Source organism: Pleuronectes platessa, chromosome 19 (assembly GCF_947347685.1).
Source record: "Pleuronectes platessa chromosome 19, fPlePla1.1, whole genome shotgun sequence".
In the NCBI taxonomy this organism is placed as follows: Eukaryota; Metazoa; Chordata; class Actinopteri; order Pleuronectiformes; family Pleuronectidae; genus Pleuronectes; species Pleuronectes platessa.
In genome coordinates this window covers 792,958-812,651 of record NC_070644.1, presented here as the reverse complement: position 1 = coordinate 812,651, position 19,694 = coordinate 792,958, and the positions used below count along the sequence as shown (strand labels likewise).

At 39.5% G+C, this 19,694-nt stretch overlaps 1 protein-coding gene across 4 annotated transcripts in view; it reads left to right on the top strand.

Moving 5' to 3' along the window:
• fbxw2 (F-box and WD repeat domain containing 2) overlaps positions 1-10,519 on the top strand; it is a 30,462-nt gene extending 19,943 nt beyond the window's left edge. For all 4 annotated transcript variants that reach the window (XM_053410738.1, XM_053410740.1, XM_053410737.1 and 1 more), the window contains one exon: positions 8,987-10,519. In XM_053410738.1, the coding sequence (XP_053266713.1) occupies positions 8,987-9,275 (289 nt within the window). In that variant the 3' untranslated portion in view covers positions 9,276-10,519. The remainder of the gene's footprint in view (positions 1-8,986) is intronic.
• Positions 10,520-19,694: the final 9,175 nt, after the last annotated feature.

The following is a 19,694-nucleotide window of genomic DNA, read 5'->3' as shown; positions in this document are numbered from 1 at the left end:
GGAGGGTGAGTCAAACTCCTGTTTTACATGCCAACTGTATATAGATTTAACATATCTTGATTATTGAGTTTTAAATGGATGATTTGAATGTGGAATAAAAGAGACTGCAGGTGAAACCAAAAAAATATAAAATTCTAGGCAGCACAGAATTCTCATCCTGATATGATTGATTTGGCTCATATAGAAAGCTGTTGAATGATTTTCAGATCTAAGAAATAAAAGTATGTAAAACAGCATTTCAACAAACACAAACAATAATCCCTCCTTTGAAAAAATTATCCTTTTCTTTCAGTTGATATGAAACAGTTGTTAGATTATGCTGACAGACATAATCGATAATTGTTTCAACATACATTTTTGTGAAATATAGATAAGCTTCACTGGACTCATTGCATCAGAGCATCAAGTTCTCCATACTATAAAACAAAAACATTGTTATCATCTTCATTATCACAAAACCACAGTTGAGGATGGAACGTTTGTAAGGGTGTAAATGGCAAAAAATTATAAAAAACAGAGGGGAAGTTAAAACCAAAAAACATTGCACATTAACTGTATTACAGATGGACTTTTAAAGGACACGTTAATGTGATTTTCTGTGGTTTGGTTAATCACTCATCCTTGAAGTTATATTAAGAATCAAATTTATAAATTCTGAAGTATTAAACTGGTGTCTACTATTATCCCTACTGTGTCAGGTAAAAAATAAAATAAGATATTAAATGATTGGATTTTATGTAGAAATTTGGAGGCCAAAACTTTTTTTTTTCTTTTTGTTCTTCTTAATCCAATATATTTTGGATTAGATATATTTATACATGCTCTGGCTATTACCCAGGTAGCGTCCTCTCCCCCAAATACCCTTTATCAGCTACCAGACGGCAGGCTCATAGCCTCTAGTTGTATTTTTTCTATTTTTTGTCTCTCGTCAGAACAGGTGTCTGGTGCAGAATCATCATATATGATTACCTGAGTCGCGTTAACTAATCTTAGGCTCGATTCAATGGTGCACTCTGGTTGGTTAAGCTACTTTCCCGTAAGTCCAGGTGCCATGTACAGAATTACAATATTTGCAAGGCTGTTTTATATTCAAATTCAAGGGCCGATCCAAAGGTTGTATCTGGTTTCAGTTAAGCGTCTGGTCTCGTCATAACAGCGCCACACGTTCATATTTTCTCGGCCCCTTCTTATTTTAGCTTCAGGCTCGATTCAACAGTGTATCTGGCCTGCTAAGCACCTGTGTCGTCAGAACAGGCACTCCGTCTCCAGATTTAACTGCAATCCCGGATCCTGATTCTTCTATCGTAGGCCCGATTAAACAACGGTGTATTTGGTGCAGGCTAACCCCTTCCTCCGAAACACACCCTAACTAACTTAGGTTGCAGTATTTGCAAACAATTGTTTGAATCGTCAATTTTTTGTATCTGTTGCGCCAAGACCGAGGATCTCTATACCTTTTACACTTATTCTCTATTCCCCTGATCCCCTTTATTTCACATTGGTTTGCAGTGCCTTTTCATTGCTTCCCAAAAACACTACACATATTATTTTACCTCCTTTCTCCTCTCCGCACACTTACAATCTATACTAAACAGAATTGGTTTTAACAGGTTTCTGCTTACCCTTTGGTTTGAGTATGTGGAGAATCGATAGGAGCAGCCTCGACCTTGGAGCCTCCAGTCTTTCTGGTCAAAAAACTTCTCTTAAGGATCACGTCGGGGTCACCAAATTTGTCATTGCGTGTTCGTTTATCCTAAATATGAGAAGAGCCGTTCAATCAAGTATTTATTAAGAAAAAATAAAATTATGAAAAGTTCTCAGCAAAACAATGGGCATCCAACACACTCCCCCGGAACTCTAGCAGCCCCGGGGAAGTCGTGAGTCGCATCAAAACGTATCAAACAGCCGGCGTCTGTATTATTTTATAACAGTCCTTGGTTCTTCCTCGAAAGTGTGCAGGCGTAGTCCATCCTCTTGGCATTGGAAAAAAGTTGTTATTGTGTTCCTGCTTTGTCGGCTGTAACAACTAAACCATAACAATATCACTCAGACCTTTTATCAAGACAGGTGTGAGACTGACCAGCGTTGTGGCGCACACACATTTCTAGCTAATTTCAAGATTAAACACTAGGAAGGAAAAGGTTATTACTAATAATTTGTGTGAAGACATAATATCTGGCTAAACTGTTCATGTCCCAATCCACCTTTCTTTATTGTTTTAGAGTTCAGTCAGACACAGACTAGCTAAAATTTGAAATCCTAACACCTCCGAACCCACCACCCCTCCTCCCTCTCCCACCGAACGAGACACTGAGCAGACATTTTGCTGAGCTAGCAGCTTGTTAGCTACCACAGGCTCACCACAATAAACAACACTGAAGAAACACTGCAGCGTGGAGGGATGCAACGAAGAGAATGTGTCCCTGCACATTCCTCCTAATAATGTTACTATGCGAGACCAGTGGTTTCGTTTTATTTCTTCTGATGTGCAGTGTTGGTTTGCTCGGCTCATTTCACCACAGACTCTCAACATACAGCAACTCCTCAAGGATACAGCTGTTCCACACTGCTCACTGTATGCTCTACATGCAGCGGTACGGCGTAACGTCTACGTTACTACAGGGTAACGTAGACGTTACTCGCGACTGAAACTTGGTTCTGAAACTCCTACATTTGCCGATTCTCCTGCTAAAACTTGAACAAACATGAGGACGGTGTAACTTACCATTCAGTTACATCCTGTTGTAACCAACTGTGATTATGTGGCTGGTCTTCCATAGCTGTAACCAAACATAACAACTTAACTTTCAGCTGTGTTTACCAGAGAGATCATCAATGCGCCAGATTGAGACCGGTGATAGGCCCGGTCGCATGTCACTCAAAGTGCAGTCAGCCAATCGGAAGAGGGGCTCATGAATAATTAAAGAGGGAGGCGAAACGGCCTGCTCTGTCTGCAGCTCCAGAGAGAGGCAGAAAAGAGGACATGGAAATACACATTGCAGACGTTTTTCGACTTCAAACCACTGATATATCATCTTAGGGGTATAAATACCTCAAATTAAATACCAGAAAGCTGTTATAATTATTCAGCAGTGGAAACCTGCTGAAACTATGAATGTAGCAAAAAACATGATCATGTTCAGTCACTCCATCAAAGCAGAGTCGTCCACCTCTCTGCAGGAGCCCAAGCATGCTGTGTGCGTCAACCTAACTTGATGTGGGTGTAAATCTATTCCAGCCACATGATTGGTTCACCACGGTGCTTATCTCGTTCTCATTGGATGTTCATGTTGTCTGTCAAAGAATGGATGGGATGAGTCCTTTTTTTTTTAACACTTACATTTTGATAAAAAAAATTCTAAACAGGCACAGTAGTAGTTTAAAGTGTCCAAATATGTCCATCACATTAGTTATCTGATTCTTAGCATTTTGTTTTTAGACATATTATTTTCAAACTCTTTAAGTCTGTTTTCAAGTTTTCTTTATTGCTGTGTTAAGAGATACTAATTTACCCCTGACAACAGCTTTCCGGGTATCCCATAGTTATAGTATATTTGGGTTCACTTCCCCATTGTCATTGAGTTCGAGAAAAGTCTTAATTTAAGATTTAGAAAACCATTTTATTAATAAGCAAACTTGTATTAAGTTTTCAAACTGTTTTTGGGGGTCTGCTTGCCAGGTGTTATATCAAAGAGATTGGTCAGTGATCAGAAATATCCCTAGTTCCTATATCACAATTTAGAATCCTGTTTCTATCATTTCGAAACATGAAAAAGTAGTCTATTCTCAAGTATTCAGAATGAGGAGCAGAGTAAAAAGTATAACATTTGTCAATGGATGTATATCACTCCAAACATCAAACAGCCCCTTCTCACCGAGACCCTTTTTTTGTATTAAATGTGTTCCATTTGTTATTTAAAACTGTGTAGTGTCCTGAACAGATTAATGTGCCCTGGGTTCCAGTAGAAATCAGGTCAAGAATTGTTTTCACAGTATTTTGGTCACTTTGTAGAGGGAAGTAAACACAAATGAGTGTGGTAATCTTATTTGATATTTTCCCTTTTACAAGAATACATCTACCCTCCCTATCCCTTTTCTCCCTAACCAACTCAAAATTCACAGAGTTAAGTGGTGATTTTGCCAGTCCTCTTCTATGATCTCCTTTGAAGGCGCTGTCAAATGTATTGTTAAATCCCCAATAATTGTATTTTCTTACTCATTTTTAGATAGATGGGTTTCTTGTAGAAATATAATGTGTTTATTTTCCCTTCTCATTTTAGTCATTACTTTGCACCTCTTAAATGGATTGTTGAGGCCTTTCACTTTCCATGAAGCCACTTTGAAGTTACTGTACCGGTGTACCCCCTAACAATATTCCAGTGTGCCGGCAACATAAAAGAATAGAGTGCAAAAGTAACAGGTAATATCAACAACAACACCAGTGTTGAACCAGTATAACATTGACTTCTTACTGCCCTGTCATCATTACTAATCGGCCCATTTGCTGGTGGAGAATAATTCCGAACCAAGGGAGAGGGGTAGATTTGTGTATCCATCTTAACTGTTTAGGCGGTGATATCTCGTAGGAGCTGAGGGCATATATTTCATACTTGCTGTCGAAGGAAATCTTTCAGTCTCTGTCGGACCCGTGTGGTGCAGTCTCTTTCTTTTCTGCTCCAATGTGCGCCTTGTGAGAGCCTTGCGAGTCTTCAGAAAGTTGGCCATGAATATTAACATTAAGCTTCCATCTGCCCCTCCCTAAATCCCTATACGGATGTTATTACAGCGCCATCTTCTTTCTAGGTCTTGGATTTTTGCTTGGAGGAGTTTCTGTTGTTTGAGAGAATGAAGCAGAGCATCCCATAACTCTGTTAGCTGTTTCTGTTGCTCCATTTAAGTTAGCCCAATTCCATGGTTGCGGACGTCTCTGACCACACTTTTTGCAGCTTCTGATTTATTTCTGTCGTGAAGGTACTGAATTCCTGTTTCATATCATTCTTAAAGTAGTCCTTGAAGTCCATCAAGTCTTGGTTCAGTTCTGTTTTCAGATTTTGGATGACTCTGCCCAAGTTTTTGATAGCTACAGCGGTGGTGAGCTCCCCCTCCACACTGGTACTCGGCTTGTCCGCCACCCCAACACCGTCGTTCCCTGTTTTCTTCTATCTTTCTTGTTTCTAGCCCCACTCATTCTAGATCATTTAAACTCCTGTAATCGTAATATTCTCATTTAAGTGCTTTTTTTATTTTTCTGACCGGGAGAGTGTATTCCACCATCTTGAATTGTTCACCGGAAGTCCGGACGGGATGTTATATCGACGATATATCGGCATGTCTTTAATTTCTATCGAGGAAAAGTTATACCTCGATAATTATTGATATCGTTTTATCGCCCAGCCCTACTTTTAACCTGATCATGAAGCAGCTGATAATCATTGTGCAGTGGCAGAGAGTAGTGAAAATATTATCACTTTTTGTTGCCACTGTTCTTCAACAAAGTGGACTTAACGGCTGGTTCATGTTAACAGGCTCTGCTCCTCTTATCTCTGCCTCTCTGTGTGTGTCGCTCTGTGTAAGTGTGTATGTAAACTCCACCTCCCTCCCAGTCTGAGTGAGTCTTGGAGCGCACACACAAAAATTTCGCTCGCTCCTGGTATTTAACATGATGGCCTATACGCTGAAGATTGTTTTTTAAATGGGGACATATTTTTAAGTCACACTGGTGCGCCTAGTTATTAAATTAAGTTGCAATGTCTCCAAAAATGTGTTGATATCATTGATATGTTTGATACATCTACTCAGTGAAAATATGAGACTGTAGTCGTATTACGACACTCTAATAAGGAGTTGTGTGTCGTCAGCATAAGGGGGGTAAGGGATGTCATAATATTCTATAATATGAGCAAGAGGGACCATGTAGATATTGAAAAGAACCTTACCTTGTCAGTAAGGTATGAACCAATTTGGCGCAGTGCAAGTAAGTTCCACCCACTTTTAAGTCTGTGAAGTAGTATGTTGTGATCGACCGTGTCAAATGCAGCACTTAGAGCCTTTAATATCAAAACTGAAGTTTTGAATGCATCATTGTTCAGATTTTGGTTTGGTTGAGATCTAAACTGAAAAGCATTGGACATTTTCTTTTCGACCAAGAAAGTGTGAATTTGATAACCCTTTAATGATCTTTCCCAAAAATGGCAGGTTTGATATCGGCCTGTAGTTGTTTATGCATTTAGGAGAGGTTTGATAACAACAGTTTTAAAAGTCTCTGGGAAATTCCCTGATTGTTTAGTGTTAGCTGTTTAGTGCTAAAAAGTTTAAATAGTTATTATTGGTGTTGTTGTCGGGAATAAGGGATGCCTCAGCAGCCATTGAGTCAAAAGAGCCGCTTAACGTCCTGGATCGGGAATAGGTTGGAAATCCGATCTTCGAGTTCAACAATTTTTTGACTCAGCCGAAGGCATCCAGTGCAGTCTGGAGGAGAGGTAAGTAGTGGCACTGATGTGTGCTGTAACGGAACCCATTGTTGATGAGTGAGTTGCCAGGTGCAGATCTACAGTGAGCAGCCAATGAGACAAACAAGCTCAGTTGTTCAGTAAACTCACCTCTTACATTTCCTTCAGTGTTTTACTTCACACAAACTCACTTAACTTAAAATTAAAAATTCCACTTTTTTAGTGCTTCTACACGTTAATTGGGGTATCTGGCATGTCTACCGACAATCTCCCGCGATTTGTTATGGTTCTTCTTCGTCAGAAACGTCATGCTTGAGTGACTGCGAATGCGCTTCCGTATCACTCTCTCGTCACAATGAAATGGGAGTCTCTCTTACATGGCCTTGCACCACCCTTTAGGGATGACGAGTAAGCCAAAATCTTTGGAGCGCAGTGCTCTAGTGGGGTGATATGGTACTATGAGCTCTTTAAGGTATGATAATGCCATATTAAGGGCATGTAGGTGAGGAGAAGAATTTAAGATTTTATTTTAAATACATCAGGAAGCCAGTAGAAGCTAATACAGGAGAAATATATGAATATAAAAATATAAAGTCCAATGGATCATATAAGTCAATGTTGTGATAAAGCCTTGTTTCAGCCAATGTGTTGACATTTTATTTAAGTGTAGCTTTGTTGCTCATTAGTGTGGTTTTATGTTTACGTAAATACCATTTCTTAGTCTAATTTGGATTATGTTTTTATCAACCTAACTTTCTTGACGTTTAGATGTTATGATCTTTATTGTTTTGTTGGCTGGTTAGCTGTAAGGCTTGATTGAATTCAAGGTGACTTAGCTGAGGTATGTGCTGTACTGAGTGTCATTCTAGTTTTATGTTTTAAATTGTTTCTTTCCAACAATATTTTATTCTAATGCTGTAAATACTCCTATTTTTCTTATGTTCTCCATAACACGTGGCATCTATTGCACTTTGTCCATCCTGGGAGAGGGATCCCTCACATGTGGCTCTCTCTGAGGTTTCTACATTTCTTCCGCCCCTGTTAATAGTTTTCTTTGTAGTTTTTCCTTACTCTTTTTGAGGGTTAAGGGCAGAGGATGCCGTACCTTGTTAAAGCCCTATGAGATAAATTGTGGTTTGTGTATATGGGCTATACAAATATAATTTGATTGATTGATTGATCATTCTGGAATTCAAGTCTCTGAGGATTTCAGATGGATCTATTTAAGTTATTTTGGAAAGGTTTGGTGGCTTTTTATAATTTGATTTAGATTTAAATTCTAGACCCACGAAAAGGGCTGTTGCGTGAAGGATTTTAATTCCAGTAGAGCCAATGGTTAGCTGTGGTTGTTTATTTTTTGTGCGTTTTGTTTAAAATGTAATTTAAGATTAGGATCTCTGCTGATTTAAAGGATTTAAAAAAAAAATTGGGAAAGTTTGCGAAGTTTAGGGACAATTAGAGATATTTATTGTATCAAGTGTTTTTATTTCATATTTCTATCTGCCTCCAAGGCTAAATTAAATTTTTGTAAACGTTGGCATTTCTGTCAGTTCTTCAGAAAACCCTCAGATCTTTGGGGTTTATTTCTATTTGGTGCTAAAAAATGCTTTGGAAGTAACTTGCACCTTACAACGTATCTTATAATGTGATATACTACATTTGGGGATTCTCATAAAGGCGGCTGTGGCTGAGTGGTAGCGCGGACGTTCTCCAACTAGAAGGTCTACAGTTCAATCCCCAGTCTTCCCCATCTGCATGCCGAAGTGTACTTGGGAAAGATGCTGAACACCGAATTGCCCCTCATAGAACTAAAAAGTGTTGATAATAGATGGACTGTATGAATGTGTGTGTGAATAGCAAACGGTAAGGTTCAGCGTTTTGAGTGGTTATCAAGACTACAAAAGTGCTATATAAATAATAACCATTTATAAAGGTAGTCAGTCATTTTTGTCCAAGTGTCAAGTTAATATGAGGGACATGTGTTTGAAGTGACTGCCGCAGTTCGTTGTCTAAGTTTACTGTTCATGATGGTGTTTAATTGATGAGAATTTACTAATTTAAAACAAAATCCAGTTTATGACCAACAAATATATGTCAGATGACCCAATTAAATATGTTGCAGTGATGGTTGTAACCATAACCTGTTATTGAGACTCTTAAACCATGAACCATTTGGTTAAATGAGATTAAATGTATCAATCCTTGACCTACCACTAATTTATGTCTGTGACCAGTTGCTCTCTGCTCTTGAAAATGCCCTAGAAAATGATTTCTTCAAAAGAGTGGATACCCAGATACATTTTTCCATCCAAGAAGTAATTAACTTCCAGAACCTAAAACCTGAAATCAATTAGAGTACGTTAATGAACATTATATTGACTAATAACTCTCCACTATTATAATGTAATTTTGTAAATGCAAACAAAAACCTTAATCCAGTTTTCCTAATTTCTGGAATAATGGATTTGGACAAGAACCTTTCTAATATATAACATACTGCTCCCAGCTCCTAATCCAGCATGTTTTGCCATTTCCAGGGTGATCAAAGCACAGGATCCAGCCAACCTGTCCTTGCTCAGCTTTGGTGAGGTGTTTGCGCTCCTTTTTGATAACCACTACCTGTATGTTTTGGACCTGAGGACAGAGTTGATCTCAGGTCGCTGGCCTCTACCAGCCTACAGGAAATCCAAACGAGGATCCAGCTTCCTGGCCGGTGTGACTTCGTGGCTAAACGGCCTGGATGGGGACAATGACTCTGGACTGGTTTTTGCTACCAGCATGCCTGACCATAGCATTCACTTAGTACTGTGGAAGGAGAATGGATAGAAGCGAACAGGGACTCCAAACCACAGATTGCAAGGATATTAGCCACCATCATAAATACTCTGGAATATATTAACCATAACAGCCAAGATAGATCATGCATGCACCAAAGCATTTTTGTTTTGTAATTGTTTCTTCCTCAGCAGAGTCATGTTCTGAATACATATATAAGCATCTGCATCAACTTGAACATCATCAAGATGATAGATATGATTGGCAATAGTCCAGAGCATATCAATTCTCCTGTAATGTTGGAATGAATGCTTGAATTAAAATTAAAAAGTGACAGCTCATTGTGCCGATTTGCAGTAATGTTGGTTTCCTTGAAGAAAAGCAGTGTTGCCTTAAAAGAGTAGCTGTAAATAATGGAAAACAGCTTCTGTGACTTAAGATTGTGATGTGAGAACTTGATGTCACGAGAGATATTCTCAAAGGAAGCTGTGTACCTAATTATATGTTGAAAATGAGCTTTCATGTAATTCCATGAAAGGATGATTAATTTAAGTGTCCGCTTGAGAAATGTGATTTGCCTTTTCAGATTATTTGACTTTACATCTACAATTATTTGATATAACTGGCAAATTACAGTGAAGACTGCATCGTAAATTGTACTTTTTCTTGTGTTGTACTTTCCCTATTTACTGTGCTCTAAAATGTCTGTAATTATATAGCTATCCACCTGACTTAACTTGCTCAGTTCGGAGTTTTTAAGAATCATCAACTTTATTTTTCTAAAGGCTTTAATGCAGCAGATGATACGACTTAACACAGTTTGTTCTGTGCAAAACTACTATTTTAGAAAATTTGAGTTTGTTAGTATTTAGGGTTATCCTGCCCTGACAAAAGAAAAATTGTGAAAATTGTCTGGCTCTATGGATCAGTTTTAACACCACGTCTCAGTTTGGTCCTCTCTTAATGCAACATCAAAACTGTTTTGGCAGGCCACAGATCAATATGAATATATATTTACCGAACCTCAATCCTTGAGATTTTTCACATCTTATTTAAACGCCACCAAAATAGTATAATATGTACTCTTTTCTGCCATTGCACAACAATCTATCCTCCCAGTAGCACTCATTTATAATTGAAATTTAATGAAATGACTTGTATATAATGAAGTGATAATGTTGAAGATACACATTGTTTTCAAGCACTGCCCAGTGTTACTATATCATATCAGGTTTTCTACTACAAAGCTCTTTAACACTTAAGTCATTCAAATTAAATAAATGTAGCAAATCCTCCTTGTGTTTGTGTGTTTGGTTATGCCAGCATTTTAACAACATTGTGTTACTGATGTTGTTTTGAGCCACACTGGTAGCAGATTTGAGACGGCAACGAGGTTCCAAATATCTGCAAAACTATTAACATTCTCACCATCTTTAGTTGTACTTTGTGTACTAGTGTGGTACAAATAATCAAAGTACAGCCTCAGTGTTGAAAGCATGAGTTGTGTAACAAATACAGAAGTCAAGTTTCCTCTTAAATCTTCAAATTTGTCACGTCAGTGAGTATGCTCAACAAACTTGTGATAGTTTTTGTATCAACCTTTCATTCTCATCTATTAAAATCAAGTTTATATCGTCAGCTTATACTTAACTTACAAACATTAATGCAGTTTAAAAAATAGTCTTAAAGCATTCGTGGCCTACAATTGAGGAAGAATTTTAGATATAAATGGAAGTAGCACATATTAAATTACAACTAATGTTTCTGCATTCAAGAATGGAATTGCTATTTCTGAAAAAGTATGGTACTCAGTACTTCATTTGTAACTAGATGAATTAAAGGTTTTGGTGATATTATCTCCAGGCTTGAGTGTGTCAACCAATATTTGCAGATTGGCTTGGGAATATGCAGCATATATGAACAGGCATGATAAGGGCCTAAATGGCAGTGCTTCTTCATCACCTATTTCACATGGCCTTTCATTGAAGCCCTGTCTCAATATATATATGTTCAGGACTTTCATTATTTCAGTTTTATGTTTACTGTATATGTTGCATATATACAAATGTATGTATTTGATCCAATGACTACAAAGCATGTGTGAGACCAAGTAGCATTTTAGCAAGGGACAATTTTGCAAACTGCATATGCTCAGTGTAAAGAGTCTCAAAATGGCTCAGTGTGAAGAGCCTCAAGATTGTAGCTCCTCATATTTGTATGTAGGCCCACTCTCTATCTCACGTCTAACTGTACAGGACATCATTTTAGGTTGTTTCCTTCAGAGAACTTTACCAAGAAAATGAACAGTGCCTGCAGTTTGCCCAGGGCTGGTCAAACTTTGACAAGCTACTGCACAATTTTAAAGGAGATGCACAACAGAAGCAACAAATATTGGTTAGCTTATTTTATTCATAATTCTGTATCAAGCTGAAAAATCCTGCAAAATGGTAAGAAAAAATAAAAATAATAATCAGACCGCTATTCACAAACCAGTGGTTATATTTGTCACAAAATTGTGTACATAACAGAACACTATCAAACACGTTAAATTATTCCTTACAAATACAAATATCGGATGCTAAAAACACTACATCCATAGCAAATATATTTTGCAAAGCCAGAATGTTGAGTCAAAAAATTTGTCAAACTGCCTCCAAAAACTCACAATAACTGCATTTCTAATTTTTGAAAAACTCACTGGAGCCTGCTGACATGTTAATGTGATGTTTAGACTCATGAAACATGCACATGTATTTTGTTTGTTTGTATGAATGAATCTCAATCAATCCAATTTTATTTGTAAAGGCTATATTCACAAATCACGATTGGTCTCATAGGGCTTAATATTTATGCTACAATTTGATCCCAGAAGCAATATCCATATGCAACATCCGAAGATAATCTGATATTGGTTAGGAAAGTCCAAATTGGCTGCCTATCAGATATACTTTGAATTAACTGGGTTAGGTTTATGTGCAGATCTTTCCTCATGTGAGCAGCACAGGGGTTCAGTTCATTTTACACTGGAACAACCATAGGCTGTATATAAAAACAGACTTAGCTTCCAGCTCCAAAAGAATGAGCCTATGCGGAGGTGCTTAAAAGTGTAATACAGCCAGAATTACACTTTCGGGCTGGCTGAGATGGCTCCAAGAAAGCTCTGGTTTCATAGATTGCCATTCAAAAAACACCAATTTCTCCAATGAAGTACTCCGTGAAAAAAAAAACCCACCAGTGTTTATAGTCTCTTCACCAGATACTGTCGTACTTATCAGAGATCTGGTGATCCATCTGAAAAAAATATCGAAATTAATTAGATATTAGAGTTTAAAAAGACGTAGATTTAGGGGCGTGTCTGTTTGATTGAAACACAGACTCCTGGATGATCGACAGGCTGCGACAGTTCAGACGAAAGAGAGAATCATCCCAGAAAAACAGGAGCTTTTACTACGATTCTGTCAGTATCAGTCCCTGGGGGAGGTTTTTTCACCGACACTTTTACTGTTGGTTTGTTTTAATCAGGGCCCGAGCACCGTGCGAGGACCTTATTGCTTTGTTTATTAGTTTTGAGTTAAACGGGAGTAAGGCCTGTTCTTCAGTAACAGCAGACACAGAGGAGCTGATGTCAGGTTTTCTCGGTAAGTAAACTCTGGTTCTCTTAAAGTTTTACAGTCTTTATCTTCTCTATGCTCCGAAAAAGTTACTGTGTGTTTCTATGTGTTCTCACCAGAAAAGAGGAAACTGTTAGAAACCGCCTAACTAATTAATTAATTAGTTTTCTCTTCTCACGTGTATGTTTTTTTTTCAATCATCCATGAATCTGCTGGAGGCTGAAGAACTAAGGACTTAGTTGATGATGATGTTGTGAAACAACTGGACCTCATCCAATGATCAGGATGACTGGTGTCAACAGAGAAGACCTCATGAATGGAGAAGATTTTGGAATGGAAGTTGTGTTCCACCAATCTAGATGATTTTCACCTAGCTTGGAAAGATAGCCTGATAACTTACAAGACAGCCCTTCGAAATGCTGGAACATCCTATTATTCATCTTTAGGAAGGGAAAATATCAGGCTCCTCTTGAGCACCAGCCCTATTAAGCCCTATTAAGATTAAGATGCATTTATTAGTCCCAAACACATGCACAGGCACACTCATGCAGGTAGGGAAATTTAACCTCTGCTTTTGACCCATCTGGTGCAGGACACACAGAGCAGTGAGCGACCATGTACAGCGCCTGGGGAGCAGATGTTGGGGGAGTAAGGTGCCTTGCTCAGGGGCATTAGACAGGGTAGGGAGAATCCTCTTGGATTTTTGGACAGATCAATCCAGGTTCGTCTTTTTGTTGTTTCTCCGTGGAGTCGAACCAGAGACCTTTTCTGCCCATAGTCCAAGTTTCTGCCACTAGTCCACCGCCTCTCCTCCTCTGTCTCTTCATTTAACATCTTGGCAGTTATGATTTCATGAGCTTTTAATAAATTAAACTGTAAACATCAGGGAAAAGATACACTGTTAGTAGCCTTAGAACTAACTGTAGCACCAGATTTATATTTAGACATTTTTCATTTTTTATGGACCTTTCGCATAGAGCCCTTGTTCAGCGGGCTACATGTAACTGTTGCACTCTTTGAAAGTCTTTTGTTTGGCACGATTTCTTGTATTAGCGCCATGACATATAGCGTCGCTTAAAACTGTCAGACTCTCCTTCAGCATAAATAACAGTGAACTACAAAAGACTAACAAATGAAATATTTGAATTGTGGACAAAAATTAAAACTCTCCTTTATCTATCTGTAGCATAAACCCCCGATAGATGGTCGAGACTTCCAACTGATGTTTTCCGTTTATTTGAAACTTTCCTAAACAACACCTTAAGAGCTTGTGCCTCTTCGGAGGGTCGCGAAAAAATAAAACTTTCCTCAGTGAAGTTACAGATTCATTACAGATTCAGTCTGCATCTATACAGGGACTTCACTTTCAAAATAAAAGCATGTAAAATGTTCTTATCTCGGAATTTCCGAGATAATTATCTCACATTACATTTCTTTAGCTGACGCTTTTATCCAAAGCGACTTACAATAAGTGCATTCAAGGGTACAAACCCAGAACATCAAGAATCAAGAAAGTACAATTTCTTCAAAAATAGAGCAAAACTACAAAGTGCTATAATTAAGTGCCATTTAAGTGCTACTAAATTGCTCTCCTCCTCTGCTGCTGAAACTTTTATCCACGCTTTCATCATCTCCAGAATCGACTATTACGACAGTATTCAGGAAATAAAGTACAGCTCATCCAGAATTCTGCTGCTCGCCTGCCCACCCACTCACGCTCCCATTATCACCCCTGTTCTCCAGAATCTCTACTGGCTCCCCTACCTATAATGCAACCAATACAAAGTCTTTCTCCTCACTCATAAAGCCCTCCCTAACCAGGCCCCCTCCTACCTCACCAACGTGCTCCAACACCACACCCAATTACATCGGCTCCGCTCTTCTGATGCTAACCTCCTGTCTCACCCACTCAGGACCAAGCCCCGGACCTTGGGCAACAGAGCCTTCTCCGTAGCTGCCCCCTCAGTCTGAAACTCTCTCCCCAAACATATCCAATCTCACAATGTTAAATCACAGCTCAAAACTCACATTTTCCAAACTTCTTTTAGTGTGGCATGTATTTTGTGTGCTCTGTGTTTTTTGTATCTAACTTTTTATGTAAATGTTGTGTCTTTGAGTACTGTTATAAGCACTCTATAAATCAAATGTATTATTAGGGCCAAATCACCGCAACAGGAGACCCGCCATTTTGCATTTCGTGGCCATTTTGGTCATATTCCACATTTTTACTTTGAGGTACTTACACCAGGGCTTACATCAGGTCAACTTCAAATTGAGATGAGTGTCATCTCAACAAGATGGAGATACAAACTATCTCAAAGATCAATTTTTCATCACACTGTGTGACCGTTGCGTGGCGTCAAAGTTTGATTACACGCCATCAAAACACGATGTTCTGTATCTCGGACATACATGGACAATGAATCCTTTGATGCTGAGCCGTCAACAAACGACTCCACTCCTGCAGTGACAGTGTCAGTGGTCATATATCGAAGGAATCTTTGATGTCTTGTAAAGGTGACGTCTCTCTCTCTTTCTCTCTCTCAGAATTGGGACATTTCACCAAACCGTGTAAACATTTAGATGCAGCGAAGGTTCATCCTTCACCAAAAGAAACGATGTTGTTATAACTCCACTGTGCATTGTCCTATCACCACCAAACTTTTCTCTCATGACCAGAGTCCAAGCCTGAAGAGCTCTATGTGTCAATAATTCTTCAGTGTCATAGCGCCACCTACAGATTCGCCATGGAACAGGAAGTACTTTGTAAATCAGAATCAGAATCAGGTTTAATTGGCCAAGTAAGTTGTACAAACAAGGAATTTGACATGGTGAAGTGGCTCTCAATGTTCTGCCATAGAATACACATAACAACACAAAACAAAACAAACAATCGATGGTCTAAGAAAAAGAAAGAAATGAAGTGCAGGGATAAATATTGAATGGTATGAGTATTACAGTTGTACAGTGAGGGTGAAATAAATAATATAATTAAATATAATTACAATATAATATAACTTCGGGAGTATTTGTACAGTGGTTATTATAAAGAACCAGGGTTATTGCACAGTGCCACGGTGGATTGGCTGTTCAGGAGTGAGACGGCGTGGGGGAAGAAACTGTTTTTGTGTCTGGAGGTTTTGGTGAACAGAGATCTGTAGCGCCTCCCGGAGGGGAGGAGATGGAATAGTTTGTGTCCAGGGTGTGAGCGGTCTGCAGTGATCTTTCCTGCCCGTTTCCTGACTCTGGAGGTGTACAGGTCCTGGATGGTGGGCAGGTTGCCACCGATGATCTTTCCCGCAGACCTGACTGTCCGCATTATCAGACCGGCCCCGGACTACTGACCTATGATCACAATCCTGACCTGAACAGCTCCATATATTAATATTAGTGCAGGATCATAGCGCCACCTACTGAACATTGTGAAAATGAAGTTGTTCTAACATTGTCCAATTGTCCAAGCGCTACATCAGAGCCCATACTTGAACAGATCATAGTCTGTATGTATAAATACTGAAGGCGCCACCTACTGGCAACAGGAAATAAGCTTTGTTTTACAACTATCATTTAATTTACATAAAACTTTCACAGCGTGATGTGCAATTGATAGCATTGACGTACTGAGCAATTAGGCAAGGATCAACATCACGTGACAGACGCAGGAAGTGAAGCATTTATCCTTGCCACAGTGCACAAAATGCATTCAACGCAGAGACGTGCCTTTGGTCATTGATCGCTCTGTCAACTAACCGCAACATGCTTCAAAATGTGTGCTTAGGCCCGTTCAGTGCTGCTTTGCAGCCCTTTTTATTAATTGAACCCAAATGAGTTGGCTTCTTGAGGGCTTTAATTATTATTATTATTATTATTGATTTAAAAAATACTAATAATTAAAAAAGTATTATAATAATAACAAGGGGTGAATAATGTATGAAATCCCGCTGCTTCTAACTGTGAGGAAAGCACTGATGTGGCTCTGTCACAGTTAGAAATAACAACATATATTTATCTGAAATATTTTCGGGTTTTCATAAGCAGTATAATACAAAACCTATGTGTGTGCTTACCTGTAGAGAGGACAGTAGTTGGTGACATTGACAGTGTAAGAAGCCTGGTCCACTTCTGTTTCTTTGCTCTTCCCTAATTTACCCCTGAAATGACAGCATCCCAGTTCCAGGCCAACCTCCACACCAGGCAGACATGCAGGTGAAACATTCAGAACTAGTGTCCCAAGGGAAGGAAATCCCAGTGTCTGAATTGTTTCGATAGAGTGCTTGACAGATGCGTTTAGACTAAAGCGCAGGAGACAAGTTAGGTTTAAATCAAGACTTCCTTCCTGTTTGCCCTCAGCCTGCACGAAGTTGAGAGCAATACTGAGATTTGTGGGGCAGCCAGAACGAGCGATGGAGACATTGACTGAGGCCTGAGGGAGCAGGAAAGCCTATACAGAGAAAAATGAAAAAAATAATGATTTTATTTTTTGTTATTTTTTACTAGATTATTTTTACTCTTTCAGACAAATTAACTGTATAAAATGTAACGTCAGAAAGATATGAAATCTTACGAATATTAACTACACAGCTTTTTCACCTTATTAAGCCATCTGGTATTAATTAAATGAAATGACTGACAGGATTGGTAGCCTCTACCCAAATACCCTTCACATAATGTACCATAGAGGTTGTTATTGTGGAGGTTTTCCTGAGATTCAGTGGAGATTTTAGATATGTGCTTTGGATATGTGGATTTAGCAGAGTTAAATCCAGGATAAATCGGGATTGTTTTATGGAATGTTAGCAGTAATGTTTAGGAGTCAGCAAAGTTATTGCAGTGCATCCTTCAGGGACCAGGAACAGCTGCATACGAGCTGCTTGAAAAGCTGCTTAACATTCCACTGAAATCCACCAAATATATATTGATGTACCTCAGTCTGGACTTAAATATTAGATGCAACAACAGACGGACTGGCACACCACAGGAGTCAAACTCTGAGGCTATCATTCATTTCAACCATGGTCTTATTACTGTTTACAATTAGTGTTGTTATTATCAATGAAATGGGTTTTCTATAATGGAAAGATAGGAGTCATCTCCAGGATTAAGATGCTTCTTTTGCTTTCCCTCTGCTGGGAAAATAGTTTCCTGAAGTTTTCTTGTTTCCTCTCTAACCTTCAGTGGGCCACATTGCTGGTGAACAAAAACATTCCAGCTGGTCCTCCTGTCCTCTTCTCCCCTGTGTTGACTTGCGAGGAGAAGCACTGAGCACGCATCACCTTCCACTTCAAACTGAGCATTACTAGCCGTGGTCGACATGCTAATAGTGAGCCCCCCTGGTAAACCAGCAGAGGCCATGTTTTGCTGCAGTATGACCCTAAAAGATGGGGAGGGCTTCCAGGCAGCAGTCATGTCCATCTGAGCAGAGCGGGTGTTGAAAGGGTATCGAGCACTTCCAGAGGGGGAGGTATCATGGAGCTGACCTGAACCCTGGAAATGCACTCTGTTTGGGATGATAGACACAAGAGAGGTCCAGTAGTGCTGCATGGTCCAGCTGACTTCAGCCTTTTGGTCCTTTAGCAGTGCAGACATGAGGCACTGGAGGGAGTCTTGTTGGTTTTCTAAACCAAGAGAACCTTTGAATCCATCTCTCTCTTCTTGTCCATGTACGGTTAAAGAGGTTTTATGTGGTGCATCCCCCTCAATATCCCTAACCAGCACCCACACCAGCTGTCCCACCCCTTTACTCCGCACAGACACCAACAGACTGGAGCTGACGGAGTTCCACGCTACAGTGACATCTGCCCAGATTTGACACCAGCTTTCCAACCTCATCCGACCTGTCTCCTCAGCTTTGTGTGTAACACTGTTGCTCCCATATTCAAGCAGCCCATGGCAGCCATACAGCCCAGGCCTCTCCAACCTCAGTGCCACATTCAAGTCTTTTCTCTAGGGGCCAACCAACAACCCGATCCCCAAGGCACACCTCTGAGGCCCCGGGCGGACCAGGATCCTGAGTGCAAATTTGGTGGGTATGCCCAAATATGTCATGATTAGCATTGAAGAATGTGTGAGGTTAGCTCTGAGCTCCCTCTGACCATTGGAATTGTAGCAGCCTATAACTTGAGCACTGTGGCTATAGTGAGCAAGCATCAGACCATAACACAGCCTGTTGTGTGGTCTATAAGAGCGAAAGGCTTATACCTCCACAGGGCGACCCTCAACATTTCCATAGCACTGGGCAAAGATTCGGTCTGAGCAGTTCATCTGTGAAAACAGAACCCCCTGCTGGTAAAGTTTGTTTTTCAAAGGAGAAGCTGAGGGAGGAGATGGACGAATCTCTAAGAAAATTCTCACAAATCAAACTTCACATTGTTATTCATAGACAGAAATATGCAAATGAACATGAGTATATTAGGTAACATTCACCTGTAAAGAGGCAGGTAAGAGTCCCTGCAGAAGTTTCATCTGTTGCCATAGAGACACTGCCAATATAGCTGTGCCTTTGTTTGATCGAACATTGAAAACGATGTCAGCCATTCTCTGCTCTTCCAACTGTATCTAGCCCCTCAGTTTCAAGCTAAGAAGGGAAAACATTGAAAATATTATAATTCATAAAGAAATTTGAGATTCCTAATAAACAGTAGTTGAAGTTTAGTATATTGTGATGATTGAGCTTCACCTGGTAGTGCGCTTTGGCTTGTATGGAGCTTGATAAGCCTCTTTTCATCAGAGCTTTGACTTGATGCCGCAGCTCAGAATTGTATTCCCATCTTGGGATGACATGGTCGGTTTTCCGCCATTAAATGTCTTAGATATAAAAGTCCAGTCTGCAGCTCTGTCAGAAGTGACATGTGACCACCAC